At 38.5% G+C, this 16,491-nt stretch overlaps 1 protein-coding gene across 2 annotated transcripts; it reads right to left on the bottom strand.

Annotated features, from left to right (window-relative positions):
• Positions 1 to 335: 335 nt before the first annotated feature.
• SEC22C (SEC22 homolog C, vesicle trafficking protein) lies at positions 336 to 15,844 on the bottom strand. Of its 2 annotated transcripts, none has more exons than XM_026041054.1 (7): positions 15,751 to 15,844; positions 15,012 to 15,221; positions 13,020 to 13,183; positions 10,950 to 11,132; positions 6,622 to 6,740; positions 5,993 to 6,058; positions 336 to 3,136 (listed from the first exon to the last, which is right to left on the bottom strand). In XM_026041054.1, exons 2-7 carry the CDS (start codon positions 15,191 to 15,193, stop codon positions 2,678 to 2,680), a joined length of 1,173 nt encoding a protein of 390 aa, XP_025896839.1. In that variant the 5' UTR covers positions 15,194 to 15,221; positions 15,751 to 15,844; the 3' UTR covers positions 336 to 2,677. The 2 variants fall into 2 exon arrangements, with proteins under 2 accessions (XP_025896839.1, XP_025896840.1); XM_026041055.1 differs by having other exon boundaries at positions 2,929 to 3,159.
• Positions 15,845 to 16,491: the final 647 nt, after the last annotated feature.

Here is a 16,491-nt window from a genome sequence, read left to right as displayed (position 1 = left end):
ATTAAGGGGAGTCATGTCAAACTACATTAAATAGTTTAAAATCACAAAAAAAAATAAAAAAGAAGGATTCCTGTTTGGGGATTTGATTCAATGCAAGCACATCCCACGCTATGAGTCAGATTTCATGTACTCAAACTGCAAGTCATTCTCTTTATTAAATCTCAAAGCACTGAGATCAGTGTAAACTATTCTATTCTTCTTGCTGTTTTACCAGAAGAAAAAAAAATTAACTGTATAAATACCACAAAGGTAGAGAAGCCATTGTAAATACTAAAAATTAATAATAATGAAATATATAGTACTTGCTCTGCCTGGTTCCATAATCACAACCAATCCTACAAAGTGCGTATATACTATTCAATGTAAATTTCTTAACATAATTTATAGAAAAAAAGAAAAGGTTGCAAAGGGATTAAGACTAACAATAAACCACAGTTTGGTCCATTTAGTAGAAAGGATGCAGTCACATCCTCTATCCACAAAGATAAAGAAAATTACCCTATGGAAGGCAGAATTGTACCAACTGATTTCGTTTGGTTTCAGCAAAAGAGTCACAGGAAAAGGAACATAATAAAGAAAAGCTGAATTTAATCTTCATCAATTCTAAACATGTCAACTACAAAAACTAGCTACACACCCTGTCCCATCATCTTTTTTCCTATCGCAGAACTGTTATTAACATCTGGCATGGGGATATATTGGTTTCACAACAAAGCAAGCAGTCAAATGCCAGGACAAGCATTAGGAACGACACAGTTTCTTCCAATCAACTCAATACAAGGATGAGGAACGGAAAGAAGAGTTCACTGGCCTAAAGTGCTGGTTTGTTAGTGCTGTTGGCCTTGACTTGAATTATTCAAGTCAATCGTGAATCAGGAAAGCTGCTTTGGACTCAAGAAGGCTCATGGTGTACAAACTGGGAGCAGGAACAGGTCATTGAAGTTCCTTTCACTAAGTTTTATCCATTTGTAGCACAAAACTCCTCATCCTTTCCCTGTGGGGTGAGATCGCCCTTCATATGGCAGAGAGCTGATGATCAAACCCACAAACGCCAGGTCCAAATGGATGTCCTTACCAAAGCAGAGGCTTCCAGACTGAGATTTTGGGAGTATCCTTTTCTCACCTCAACTAAAACACGGACTGAACTGTACGAAAACGCAAAGCTTGTTGTTTTTTACCAAACACCTCATATCTGTGTGTCCTAAGGATGGTGGTTTACGGCTGGCTCTACTTAAGCCCAGTTCTCTGCCACAGTCTGTGACAAACAGTTCTCTATGGAAGGAGGTAGACTAGAAGTATCGCTCTATGGCACACAGTTCTAGTCGTTTTCTAAACTGCCTGGCTAGAAATACTCTTCCATCCCTTCTAGTAGACTATTCCTCAGCTTAAAGAGTCTCATTACATTGCTACTGGCTAGCATAGGGTGGGAAATATCCACATTTCACTGCTGGGAAATTTCTGTCACCACAGGTTCCATGCTGCTTCCACTGCAGTCAGCTGCATCACAAAACTGCTTTCAGCTGAAGAGCTTCTGTCCTTACGAGATGCAGCACCACGGTCTCCTGGCACTCATAAACATTGAGCTAAAGTCGTAGAAACAACTCACCAAGATGCAAAAGAGGATTTTTGTTATGCATTTCCGCAAACTCAGGAAGGTAGTTCTGCATCACGTTAATCTCTTTGCAACCACTAGAGGTAGAGGTTATGTGAAAGGAAAATGAATCTTTGGCAAAAGACATTTTGTGGAGCAGAAAACAGTTCCCTATGGAAAGGAAAAAAAATCCAGGACCATATTTCCGCGGGGATACACCTACAGTTCCCTAAAAATTTTCAGTTGGAGGCTTCATAACTCTTCAAGGACAGCCACATTAAATTGCTGTGCATTCTTTAAACATAACCTAAAGTATTCACACACATCCTAAAATGCCCATAACCACATCCATACATTAAACAGAAGAAAACCCAGTGCAGCAGAGGTTAAGAAATTGAGCTCCTAAGTACTATGTTCAAAAGTGCACTCTCATAAATTCTTCTTAGTGTAAGGACTTCAACACCATTAGCTAAAGGTTTTAGATGTAATAAAGAGATCCTGCTCTTGCTCTCCATTACTGGAAATGGTTTTCTACTCACCAACTGCACATTAATTTATTAAGGTGAAGCAGTCACTGGCTGTCATAAGTAGGCTTGGAAGATTTATTATCTGTACAGACTAAGCAAACATAGAATTGTCCGTACAATAAGGGTGACCTTAACCAAAGAAATAAAGGGCACTTGAGCTGAAAGTTCACTTACATTCACTTGGTTGGTTTTATGCTGCTCCAAGCTTATTTACAGTAGCCAATGAGTACATACCTAACTACAAAGATGTGCCCTTTTGCCAGAAGATATTTAGAGCCTTTATGGTTTTCAAAGGAGCCACAGGCTTTTTGTTTCCCTCCACACCACAAAGGTTAACCAGAATTGCCTAATTATGGCCAACTCCTTCTTCACTTTCATTTACCAAGAATCTTAATGCTTGACAAATTCTACAGGCAAAAATTTTACCTGTGCTTTGCTTTCCTTGCTTTGCTATACAGTTTGGTATTTTTCATAAGAACTGGCAGGGCAAGACACTGACATGTCAGACTGTTACAAAGCCAGCAAGGCAAATGAGAAAATACTGAGTGGATGATATTAGTCAAGAAGTAAGAGCCTGTTTATGGCAATGAGAACCTCCATTCGTTGACAACACCTGACCAAATCTACCATGCATGGTTACCACATGCCATGTTGATTCAGCTACGTTCCTCGATGTAGATTTGATGTTACTAAAGGGTCCAGATTTATTCCAAATCACTTCCACACATCCCACCCGCCATAACCATTGCCACAGACCTTTCAAACTCTTCCAAATTATTTTCAGCCAGTTTAATACAAAAAGAACAGCTGTAGAAAGAGCGTGGCGAGCCCAAGATCTTTTCATACGCCGCAATCGGGCTGTTTCTCCATAAGCTGCCGTGTCAGTATCTGATGCGAGGAAAGCGACGCCACTCCCACGTGAAAGGCTATTTGCCAGAGGTTGCGCAGTCCGTACAAGTAGATGTTGCACAAACAAACAGAGAAGAAAAGGACAAATGTCTTTGTCTTCCTCGCAGAGCTGTAGAAGAGGTACAAGTAACACTAGAAAAGCACCAGAGACACAGAGTTAGCATTAAACTGTGCGTATATAGAGTCAGAGGTTGGAATAGCTGGCACCTTTGTGCCACCTGGACGTGCCTACAGCTGCATTATCACTAAGAAGCTCAGAGCTTCCTTCCAACTGCTCTTGGTCCTCCAAGAATAGCAGATTAGTGGCCTCAATCCAGACCCTACTGGCTAAGCATACAAACCAAAAGGAAACTCTGAGCACAGCCGGCATCCTCCCCACCTGCCTCAGCCTGGATTAAAATGAGTCCAAAAGCTGAGCCAGCTTCCAAAACCCCCATGTGATTTTTGCAGGAGAGAGGCTCAGCAGGAAAACACAGAAAACATAAAACAATTTTATGCTTCTGCTGTATTTATTCTTTGTTTAAGTAAAGGATTTCGTTCTCTAAGCTTGACTTGGTAGAAAGAGCATCCTTTCTGTTAACAAGCATCTCAGGCTTTTTTGTTTTTCCTTTTTAAATTTAAGAACAGGTGGACCCTTCTTGCTAAGCATGTGTGAAGGGCTCCAACCAGCACAGGAGAAAACAAATTTCTTGCAGAGTGTTGGCAGAGGAGTTACTTTTTTTTTTAACATAGCCAGTAACAGCTCTTGCTTTATCACTTAAGGTCACAGCTTCCAACTGTGCTGGTGACACAAGCAGGGATCATAACGGAGAAAGCACCTCACGTTTGAGCACAGTTTCTGCACAGGCACTTTGTGAAGATGAGTGTGACAGATCAAAAGGGGGAGGAAAAAATAAGAAAAAACTTCTCTAGAAGCATGGCAGAGCTGCACTTTGTGAAGAGTGACTTCAACCAAGCTTTTAGGTCCAGAGGTCCAGATTACTATCTCTGTTTTAAAGTTTCACTGAAACTAGAACTGTAAGAAAGCTGAAAAACTCAATTGTCCATCCCATGTGCAAATAGCAATTGGTGAGCAAAAGTATTGACTAAACAGCATGGGCTTAGGTCTTCTCTACCTGAAAGCCTAAAAATCTTTACTGTTCAGCTTTGAAACTGCGGAATTTTCTTTCAACCTCAAAATACTGAAAACAAGCCTCTGTGGTCTGGCCACTAGGAGGTAACAGACAGTATCAGATGTTAGAGGAACCTGCAGCGTTAGGACCACTTTCTACCTCCATCTCAAACACAGGGGAGGAGAAAAGGGAAGGAGAAAGAAAAATGAAGTTAAAAAAAGGACAATGTCTAATTGGGTCTAAGCTAAGAACCCTGTGATGCCAAAAGCAAACAAAGAAAAAATAACAAAACAAAACAAACCCACAGCCTCTTTGCAAATTTTAAATACTCTAGATAAATAGGAGCCTCCAAATAGAGCTCCCCAAGCATCACACGGCAAAAGACAAGAGTACTAAGCAGCTAACACACTGCAGGCATCGCTTTATTTCCTCTTCGACAGCTAGTAGCCAAAGTAGAGCAGCTGTGACCACAGATTAAAAATAGAAGGCTCTGCAAGCAGCACATTGCCCTCAAGCTAAAGGTTACGGACTTTTCTTTCAGGCACTTAAGGGACATTACAGAAAGTACCTGCTTGCACAGCAAACATTCTTCTCAATCACACCTGTACACAAAAAGGCTCCACTAAAAAAATAAAAATCCAAAGAAGGCAGGAACTGCATTTGCTTTAGGCTGAGAAGTAATTTTGAATGATGATGCTGTTCTGTATCCACTTAGTCTTTCAGCTTTCAGACAGCTATTCCAAAAAAGCCCAACACTAAAATCACCCCTATTATGAAAAAAAGATAATGTATCTACTCCTGGAAACACGTCACCTTTGGGCTAACATTTATCACACACAACTCCACGTTCCAGTGAGGAAGCAACTACCATTTTCAAGAGCGAGATTGTGCCCTTACAACATCCATGCCACTACCCTAGTACCTCTGTGCAATCACCTTTGGACTGTGCTGAAAAGCAAACTCTCTGAAAATTATTTTGTACAAAGCGTTAGACTGGCACAGAAGTATTATGTGGCCTTCTCTCACGGCTATCTAACATTATGCAGCTTCCTACTCATTTAAAGAGTGCCTGAGGTTCTAACAAACTGCAAAGTGTTTATAGCATGTAATATTTTAAGGGTCCCTATGCTACTGAAGATGGCTTTTGTTAAGGCTGCCTATCAATACTATTTATTCTAAAAAGTTTTAGCTATAACTGCTAAAATTCTAACTCTTAATAGACGTGAAATACAACACACTGAATCCTAATGTGTTGTCTTTACCTTCCATCAACCTCAAATCCAAATTAGTAACTATGTAAATACCATCAAGTGCAATGTTCCACTACCCATAATTTCTTTTTTATTTGCACCCTGATTTGTTTAGACACGACCACATCTTGAACAAAAAGACCATGTGCATTCTTGCAAAGAATGCATTCACTTCCCCTCACCTCTTCCTTCAAGCAGGTTTGATTTATATTAATCTTTTTGGTATCGTTTCAAATATAAGAGGCATGTAAAAAAAAAGAAGAAAAAGCACTGGACATGGCCTGGATATTGGGCCAAACCATCTTAGAACCCAAACATTTGTCTCCAGATTACTTTCAGCAATACCTTAGGTTTTGTGAGCTAATAAATAGTAGGAATCATAAGTTGTGCAGAAGAGTAATGTATGGAGACCAAATCAATCAGGAACTCCTGACCCACAAAATGCAAGCTAGGGACAAATGGTAAAATGACATATTTCTAATATGCATGTTATACAGTAGTGTGAGTTTAATAGAATTCTCATTACGGTAATTAAACATATATCAAAAATAAATATGTTATAACATTAAAAATTAGAAAGTGTATTGTTTAAAGTTAACATACCTGAAGAACACAGGCTATAAAAGGTAGGAAAAAAGCAATCACATTTCCAAGTCCTTCATGGTCTTCCTGTTTGGATGGAAAGGAGTGGAAAACAAGAAACTGCATCAGCTACAGTTTGATTAAGTGCTGCTTGGTATTTCAGAACAATATGTTCCGTAAAGAACCTCTCATCCTGGCTTACGATGACTGACAATAACAGTGTTATACAGCAGCAATATCACTAAACAAAATGTCATGTAAACCCCCTGCTCACGATAATTATTGCTAAATAAAATCATGTCACTGTGCAACCAGGATGCTATTTTCACAGTTTAAAGTTTCACAGTTTGTTTTTTTTTTGTTAAAATAAAAACACATGAAGATCTTCAACAAAATACTAGAATTAAAAACAGATAGCCTCACCAGAATAAGATATTTGTACAAATTTCAGGCATGCCACAAAATAAAATGCAATGTGCTCTCCATAGAGGCAAACAGTCAAAAATCTAAGTTCACTGGATAAACTAAATAATTTTCATGGAAATAGGTTCAGCCTAGCAAACTATGAAGTAGAATAGCTACCCACAATCCAGTTAACAAAATAACTTTTCTTTCCCCTCTTTTACTAGTTTCCACGTGAACAGGGTTACCTGAAATGAATACTCTGCTAGGTGAACACCTCGAATGAGATTCAAGGCCCCACACATGATGTTCAGAACAAGAGAGAGAATCCCCAGGGGAGTCACACGCTGCATTCTGTAAGTGGGGGCTTAAAAACAAACAAAAATGAGATACTGGTGAAAGTCAGAACTGTTACTTTGAATCTTTTAACATACAGCAACTCAAATCAGCTTAAGCAGATTAAGAACAAGGAGAGCACCTCTTCTCTTCCACAACTGGTAGTTGCACATATGAGACGTCCCCATGGATGGTTTGAAAGCTGATTTTTGTACCCAGCAATTGGTTTTACCTGCATAGTTTCCACATGACATTTGGGGCACTCACCAAGCAGCTGCCAGATCGTGGTACAGAGCTGCAGGTGCCAAGGACTTTCCTGCTGTGGTAGCTGTCAAAGTGATGGTGCCCAGGCACACGGGAAACACTGTCACAGGGATGCTACTCAAAACTGGGGCCCCGGCATGAAACTGGAGGCTGCAGCTCTTGGCCAACTTCTTGGCCTCCTAATATTAACTCTAAAACTCTTTTCTTTCAGGATGAGCTAATCAAGGTCAAAGCAACTGCTTGCAGTTGGCATTTAACTTTGGAATTTGCTGTTTGCAATTCAGAATATTTGCTCGTCCAAAAAGTTTGCCCATTTTTCCTCTGAGCCAGTTATTCCAGAGATAAATATTACCTCCACGTACAAACGTTGCCATACTCTGCCCTTGGATCACCACAAGCAGAACACTATCATCCTGAGAGTACGAAGGGCTATTTGCAGTTCAGATACCAAATCCCAATTCTCTTCTTTGCCAATGTTCACGAAATAGAAGAGAGAATGAAACACTGGAGCCCTCAAGGAGTCTTTCCAACTCTCAGCATCTTCTGGCTCCTCTCCTGCCCTGACCAGCTGCTGACTGCTCTATATAAGCCACATAACACAGCAGAGTTCCTCTCTGGCTTCATTTCAGTGACAAGTGAACTCCCCTAAGAGACTAAATATTGCAGTACTGCATGGTTTAAAACAGAAAAACACTTCTGCCTTCTCCCTAAACACAGACTTTCCTTATATGGGCATGTAAAAAATGTTTGGTGTTAATATAGCAATGTAAATTATCTTTATATATGTCTATGCAATTAATCTATCTGGCATGAATTCAAATCTGCTCCCATCTCCCAGGCTGTTGCAACAGGAACTATATTAATCTTATTTGCAATATGCCACATTATGTAGCATTACTGTATATTATTGTTAAGCACATTTCTATGTAAATAAATATGCAAGGATTCTAGTCATTTCTTTGCTTTTTGGCTATACAGTGAAATTCAACACCCCAGCAGCTGTACAAACATGTTTGCTCTTGGTCGGAGTACCCAGTTTATTTGTGATAAATTAAATATTGTTGCAACAACTATGCACTTCTCTCTCTCAGAAATTTCCTGACTAAGGACTACTGTTTCTTCTTAAATTGCTAAGATTTACTCCAGAAGCCGCCAGTTTCTCTTTTAAACAATGGAGGAGCTGTCAAGCACAACTGTCATTCACCATACAGGATCATGCAAAACTACACTCGTCAACACTTCCCAACACCTAGGGAGGAAAAATGCAAGTCTCAATATATTGTTTCTACAGACTGAAGACCAGAGCACAGAAAATTATTTATAAGTTACAAATTTTGTCCAGCAAATACAACTATTTATTGTCACAGAAGCAGAGGAAATTACAATATCTAGTTGCTGTAGGTTCACAGCCTGTGAAAACTGAAGTTGTTAATGGTAGAGTTTTATTTCTTTTATTTTCTTCTGAGGCTTAATCCACAAACTGAAACAGTAAAGATCTAGTAATAATGGGTATTGCTAGAGCAAAATTATGACCACCCTTGTGTGAATGTGATTATCTTTTTTATAAAAAGAACTATGTACTAAAATAGCGTATTATACTAAATATGGAAACAAACTATTCCAGTAGAGAGCAATTTTGTATTAGCACAATTAAACAGCTCTTGGCTTTTAAAACTATATGAGTAGTCAGGTAGAAAAGTCATGCTCTTCAGAGTGAAAAAAACAACTATGCAGAATATATTATTTTGGGGGCTGTAGTTTACTCAGCACCCTGGAAAAATGCATCTACAGGTTTAGGCAAGCACAGAGCAATTCCACTGAAACACCCTAAAACAATGATGAAAACAAAAATTCCACCTATAAAAGGCTTTCTGAGCAGAGCCTTGTGGCTATTTAGCTGAAGACTGACACTAATGCCTGCGCCAGGCTCCATTCTCTCTTCAGTGCACTTGGCAGTGAATCACATACCCAAAGCTCCAGATAAAGACAGCACCAGTAGCGAAAAACGAAATCAGACTCAAACATTTAAAATAAAATACAGGCACACATACGAAAAAAGAAAGTGAGAAGAGACTATTAGGTCTTTTAAATACACATTAAAAAGGACCTTGAGAAGTAGTCCATGTGCCTACAAAAGGCTAAGAATATTCATCGAGGGGAGCATAATGCTGCATAATTTACTAGCACGCTTACTAGACAAATAGCACTAGACAAAAAGCTGTTCTTCCATTTCACAGAGCCAATTCTGTTCACAAAAAGCTACTTACACTTCACATTTCTTATAAGAATGACTGCACTTTCCTTCAGAGCTTTTTCAGCTATTCTCACATCAAGACACAAGTGTAAGTTTCTGCAGCAAAAGCTGAGGTCGGGTGCATGTTGACCAAGGATATTATGTTACAATATTTTTTTAGCAAGAATTGGCCTGGTTTTAGTTAAGAAAGAATAAAAGGAGAAAAGAATACAAAAATAGCTTGTGTTCCTATTTATTCCCATAAGGATGAAAACTCCCTGACTTTTCAGGCTCCTTTCACACTACAACAAAAAGGAGCCAGAGGATGTGACCATACAACTAAAAACAGGAGTCACTGTTTTTTGGTACGTTTTTGATTCTGACTGTTGTTTTGATCAAGGTCGAATTTATCTTCACTACAAATAAATTCCGCTCTCTTGTAGCCAGAGCACTTTGGTGGATACCCAGCAGATGTCCTGCATAGCACATTAATACAGCAACAAACACTGCCAAACCGAGAGCAGCAAAGTGGAATTCAGCTGCTAGTTAATGATTAGAGATGCAAGCCAGGAAAGCTAACTTCAGCTGAAGGGAACAGATGATCATACACTTGATTCTTAAAATAAAGAAGAACAATCTGCAAGACTATTTGGGTTAGACCACCGAGGACAGACGGAGACACAAAGCCAGATGGAAAACAACAGCAAGCAATTAAGAATGCGGGGGAAGTGAAAATGTATTTCTCATCACCAAGCACAGAGTAACTTGCAAATGTTTATTTGGCACCTAAACCGTTTGCAGTGATGGGAAGAATTTCTAAGCCCTACCACACTATAAAAATATTTAACCTTCAAGAAGGGTTCTGAGGAAGACTCACAAAACTGGCTTGTCATTAAGATGTTGTCATTTCTATCTTATTGTTCCTCTCTCCGCTGCTCCTGTAGATTTCAATCCAAAATACCTATGTCAAATTAGATTCCAGGTCACTCATCAGAAACAGCAAGACTGAGCAACTGGCACTTAATTTTTTTAGTGTTTCATAAGCCACCAAAGAAAGACAGAAAAAGAAAAAAAAAGAGAAAAGAAAGAAAGAAAGAAAGAAAAAGGATATACAAGCTCATGGTATCCCAGATGCATTTAAACTATCCTGCTGATAGGATTATTAAAAGCATTTTACTTTGTAATGCAGTAAATACGTCACTGAGTACTCAAGTCAAACATGAGTTATTCTATAATAATTACGGAGAGGATCGATCTTTTGAGAACAGATAAAATATCAGCATTCGCTACAGAAAGTTCTTTTGTTAAGTCTCTACATATTTTTAGACAGATAAACATATTATCTTTGAGAATTTCAGCCTAATGTATTACATTTTAATAACTGGGGTAAAAGGAGAAAGTGCAGGCAGTCTGAGAAGGAAACTCTTACCCTTAGCTCAAATATATTCTTGTAATCATTTCCTTCCTTGTGGATAAAGTAACTCACTGAGACTGCAATTACATATCTTGTACATTAGTCTACAACAAACACAATGAATTCATGGAGCTTGTTAAATTTTATTCAACGTAAGTATCAGCTTGCTCTTCACCATGACAGAAAGACAGCCTTTTCTCCCAGGTTTCATATGTATAACTTAGATTTCTCAGTACAAAAGGAACCACTACTACTAGGTGCTTCTCCGTCCTTCACAAACTAGGTGTTTGAGAAGTCTGTGCTGTCACCTTTGCATAGTAGTAACTTACCAACCTCCACATGAACTTCTGCATGCCCACCATTAGTCATCCCATTCATCAGCTCTGCGTCCTCCAGCTTCAGCTGCACCGGGGGCTGGAACTTCAGCTCCTCCTGAATCCTCTCCCAGTTGGCCTTCGTTTGAGAGCCGCTTGCATGGTTAAAATGACACTTCACTTTCTGAATAACATTATCTGAAACGTTACATGAAGAAAAAGTAAGAACTGCAGTAAGAATCAGCTGTACAGAAGTTGTGAGCTTCAAGCAAATGATGAATCAAATCCTGACTTATTAAAATTTCTTTCTTCACTTCTTTTTTCATTTCATTCAGATACAAAATTTCACTGCTGACTGAGGAATCAAAATACCTTTCCAAGGTGTTTTAAGTCACACCTCCTCCCTTCTGGATGCTCACCTCAACATCTTGACTCATCTCAACACCTTGCCTGCAAGTGGACTGTATACAGGCTTTTGTATGGCAAGCTACACATGACAAAATATTCTGTACTCCGGCCATGAGCTACCACGAAGTTGGACTGATGAAATACCCTATCATATTTTAACAATGTCAAGGAGGATTATTTTCTTCCAGCACAGAGCTAAATTAATTCAACCCATATCTGAGTCATATAACAATCCATCAGAGGCAGCGATTCCACCAACCTGCATGTCACAGATTTATATGCAGGTTTCCCTGCTATGTCTCCCACACTTAAATTTCAAATACAATTCAAAGACAAACTCCTTTTCACTAATTTCGCTGATAGTTTGACAGGAGATACCACCACACTAAGACCACGTGGCAAATCCGTCCGATAAGAATTACCTGCATGTCCTGAGCTGTAGTACCTCAACGAGGATATTGCTATTTCCTATTTCATTGTGCAAAGGCATGAGCGAATTCAAGCTAATTACTTTCAGTATTTAGGCAAATAAAACATAGAAATATTCATTTTATAAAGAATGTGAACAAAATTCCCATCCTTAAGTTACTGTCATGCTAAAAGACCTGCACAGGTTGACCAGAGCTACTGCTGGATATCAAATGTATATAGTAGCTTAGAGTACAAGTTTAGACAGCACACAGGACTTTATGTTATGCTAGAATACACTGTCATAAACATTCATCACTGAAAAATCCTGACTTTTATCTTGACTCAGCCTACTGTAGTAAATGCAACTCCCAGGCAGAAGGCCAAGGTCTTGCATGCAAGATCATCTTAGATCCAGCCAAACACACAAAAATGATGCAGCAACATGTGGCAGACTCAGTAATAAAACATACTATCATACTAAAAAGCAAGATTTTGTACTTTATTTCCTTTGAGGGGAGCAGTATGACATTAAAAGCAGCTGTAAATTCCCAATCAAGTTGGGAAAGGAATAATTTGGATTTCAGCATAAGGTTACATTTCATCTAAAACGTGACCTGCAAGCAATTCACTTAAAATACCACATGACTGTACGATACTTTCCACGTGGATTTCTCAGTCTTTTACCCTGGAGCTTAACTCTGCTCCAGAAATCTGGATAGAAGTGTGCTAACCCACTACTATATGTTATCTTTTCCCAGAATAGTTTCTCACTTAAAGGGAACAGTGTTTTGCAAAGGTGAGATGTTTAGTACAGCAGCTGCTATTTAGCAAGAAAGCCATTTATATCAAGTTAAAAAGAAAAAAAGAAACAGTAGGCATTATTTGAAGTATTATACGAGTTCAAGTCACGCCAGAAATGAAGTTGTCCATAATAATCTATTTTGTCTCCCTTTTTTCCTGTACCCATCTGTCTCCATCTGTCAGATATTTTGTAATTAAATTATATAGTGTTTGAGACATGGATTGCCTTATTCTTCTGTGCTTATTTATTAATCAAAATAGCACTGTGCTCATCTATTACTGGGGCTCTCAGGAACTGCAGGAACAATAATCTAATAGTTTAATGCAGTTGCAAGAGCTTCCCCTCCTCCTACACACACATACACAAATTCATTTTTATGATCAGCTTTAGTCAAGCAGCATTACTTAACATCATAAAAGTAACAGACAAGGTACTTCTTACTATTAGGGAACAAAGCTACTAACCAAATTCAAGAAAAGCATACGGTCTGGAAGCTAAATTGATGCTTGTTGTATCATAGGAGGCGGCAAATTCCCACTGAAGCTCCTCCAGGAAGCAAAACGCCATGATGGTCGAGTAATTGCTGGAACAGATTGCCATGCAGGCAATATCATCGGAGGAAAGAAAGCTGAGCAAAGAGAATGTATATATCACATCAATATAGAAAAGGAAAAGGGTCATGTAGAACATGAAAATTAAACTGTGCTGTCAAAACAAATGGAACAACTGCTTTGACTGAAAGAGCAGACTGGGAAAATATATCTTGTTTGCACCACTGTCACACCTGTGACACCTCTGTGTATCTATCACTCTTGTTCAACAGGCCTTAGTATATTAAAGATCACAACCTAGGTTTTAATAAAGTGTTATATAATTAAAATCACAGATATTATCTTTCCAGATCACCTTTAAATCGTGCTAATGAGGAAAAAAAAGGCCAGAAAACATCATGAAGAGGAAGATTAGAGGGAAAGAATGGTGGCTTTCAACAAACAAAAATAAAAAAGAAAGCAGTCATGATCCCTCCAGCTGCAGCTCATTGCACTTTTGAATATGACTTCATATTAACAGTAAAAGATGGTTACCTTGCACAGATCAAGATATTTTAACACTATTACTGCTCAAACATCTTTTACAAATTAGTATCATTTTGTATCAGAGAGAGCATTAAAAAAGTTCTACCCCGGGAGAGGGTTCCTCCAACACTGTTATATTTATGCATAAGTTCCCATTTTCAGATGCTCCAAAACCTTATAGTGGAAACTCACTGGGGGAATTCATCTGACCAAATGCAGGTGTCTAGTCCAGCATAACTGAAATCACTCTCTAGACTTCACTAAGCAAAATGTGAGTCAGGGCACATGGTTCAAATGTCAGCACTTAATGCATAAAGAGAAAAATTTCAACAATCCCCACCATAACTAGGAATTTGTAATTATCACTTTCCTCATTTTGTAGTCATCCAGCTATAATATTCAGCATAAAATCTAAGTTTTAAAGTTGAATAATTGCTCCTTCTCTGTATTCTTCCTCTGTTCTACTATTTATACATTTCATCCCTCTCATACATAAATACTTTCTGTTTCTATCTGTACCACACAGCTATACACTAATCTCAATGCACTATGAGATTAGGATTTATGATTTGATTAGCTCTGCAACAGCCTTGTCACTCTAAGTTCATTCTTTAAATTCTTTCTGCTCCTGGCTCGCAGCTGAGACTGAACACCATAATGGTGTAACGCTACCCTCCTCAAGCTGTCAAAAATTTATAGCCTTTACACCACGTATCTGTTTGCACTCTTGTCATTTCACAGTCAGATGCATAGCTACTTCTGGAGAGACTACGGAAAATTAAAAGCAGCAGGATATATGAGTATTAAAGGTCAGAAGTTCACTTTGAAGGAAAGTCAATTGAAATGCTAATCTTTGTTTTTCAGATTCATCCAGTGTAAGTTCATACATCTTCCTTCCTAAATCTTCACTTCTTCCTAAAAAAGTTTTAGCTGCAGTTAATCACTGCAACTTCCCTTTGCTAACCAAAAATGTAGTCACAAGCCAAAACTCATTTTAACAGTTAAAGTAAACAGTAAATGATAAATTCTCTTCCTGAATAAAATCTTCATTTCCTAAAATCAAAATCAGCAGATCCCTTTCCAATACATAAAAGCAGAAAATTAAGCTTTTCTCCAGAAAGTCAGTATGTTTCAAGCCTCCTTAAGACTGAGCTTGTAGGGACATGAACTCTGCTCGTGTTCAGAAAGTGGACTGGGTGGCTGCAGTGCTAAGACACAAGGTTTCCAAATACTGCTGAGAATTTAAAATCTAAACATGCACAATGGGATTCCATAGTGGAGCTGGACATTATGGAAGATACTTACCTTTAAAACACAATTAATCGCCAGGCCAACCGTTTTCAAGATTAAGGTAAACAAACAGACAAACTCTGGACTTACTGTATGCTAAGGTCACGTCCTTTTGCTGTGCCTCGACTTGGATACCGTGCCAAAACTGATGATAATGCCTTTAATCTCTTTCTGCATTCTAGAAAGTCCCGGTTGAAATGAAAATCGGTGGAGGCTGAGAGGGGAAGCCCATCCCTCACCCGCACCACACAGGCGAAGAAGATCATGGACATTCTCCACTGGAGCACTCATGAGGACAACCTGTAAACAAGTATTAAATTGGGTCAATTGACAGATATGATCTCACTTACAAGCCAAAATGGGAACTAGTAATATGTCAAGGTAACAGTTTATCCACCACAGCTACTAAACAAACCTCTTGTACCATAACCACTAGTGAAAGGCAATCACAGTAATTTAAAGGTCAGAACCATACGCACTTCTTGCCTCTCACAGACACACACACATACAAAAGGCTGAAAAACTATCTACCTGAAAAGAAATCAGTATTTTCTCCTCCTCTCAAGCATCAGAAATGTTAAGGAAAGTTCTTACAGCAATTTATGGAAACTGGTTAACTCCCACTGACAGGCTGCAGCTTCACTGATTCTACAGAGGCCTTCGCACTGTAGACAGGTCAGGTTTTCCAGTATAACACAAAAATGCAAATTTAGGTCAAGAGTCTGGCTCTTTTTTACAGAAATAAATGTGGAATAAAAAATCCTCTCTTGACTACATATTCCTTAAGAGATCGTTTAACCTCCCATGAAGCTTTATCATCAGGATTTACCTGGTACACTCAGAACACGCACGAGATCGTCCTTCAGACATAACCACAAGTATTCCGTACAGGATATGAGTCTTCACTAATACATCAGCTCACATCATCTCTGAAAGATAATCATACAGAGCATTTTAGAGAACTCAACAGTGACCTACATATACAGATACATACACACACACACACACATATATATATAAAACAATATATTTCCCATTCAGTGAGTAAATATATCCTGGAAAGTATTTTGCTCAGGAAAAAGATAAAATAAAAAAAGCCCTTCCTGCTAAATAAGTCAATTCCTACCTATATGGAAAGATACCCTGATCACCTGCTAGGAAATTATGTGCAAAATATTTCTAACATGCTCCATTACTCTTTTTCTTGAAAGACTTTAAGGTACTATCGATATATTGTGACAGTATCCATGAAAGAAAGCAGTGCAGAAAAACTGCTAAAAGTGAAACTGATAAAAAAAAACTGATAAAACTGAAAACTGATAAAAGTGAAATGGAAATTAAAAAAAAAAAAAAAAAAGGAGCCAGCTCAGAAGTATAAATTTTGATATAGTCAGCTTCTAAATATAGTTCTTCATGTCCTCATGTCTCCATGTCCAAAAGCTACTGTTTTATGGTCAATGGTTGCTAATGCTGATAGAGTTCAGAAGTATCCAGGTTGATAAGCACTGAAGAGGCAATATACTGAGTGATCTCGTTTACCTTTCAGAAAAAGCTAATGAGCAGTAAAATG

This window comes from Nothoprocta perdicaria, unplaced genomic scaffold (genome assembly GCF_003342845.1).
Source record: "Nothoprocta perdicaria isolate Ctin4 unplaced genomic scaffold, notPer1 scaffold_277, whole genome shotgun sequence".
NCBI lineage: Eukaryota > Metazoa > Chordata > Aves > Tinamiformes > Tinamidae > Nothoprocta > Nothoprocta perdicaria.
Note: the sequence above shows the minus strand (reverse complement) of the source record. Positions and strands in the feature narration are given on the sequence as shown.

Excerpts from the sequence above, each read along its gene's own strand:
- SEC22C (XM_026041054.1), bottom strand. The coding sequence starts at position 15,193 with ATGTCCATGATCTTCTTCGCCTGTGTGGTGCGGGTGAGGGATGGGCTT. Across the intron at positions 11,133-13,019 it reads GTATGCTTTTCTTGAATTTG|ATAATGTTATTCAGAAAGTG; the intron begins GTTAGTAGCTTT and ends GTAACGTTTCAG. Across the intron at positions 6,741-10,949 it reads AGAAGTTCATGTGGAGGTTG|CCCCCACTTACAGAATGCAG; the intron begins GTAAGTTACTAC and ends TTTGTTTTTAAG.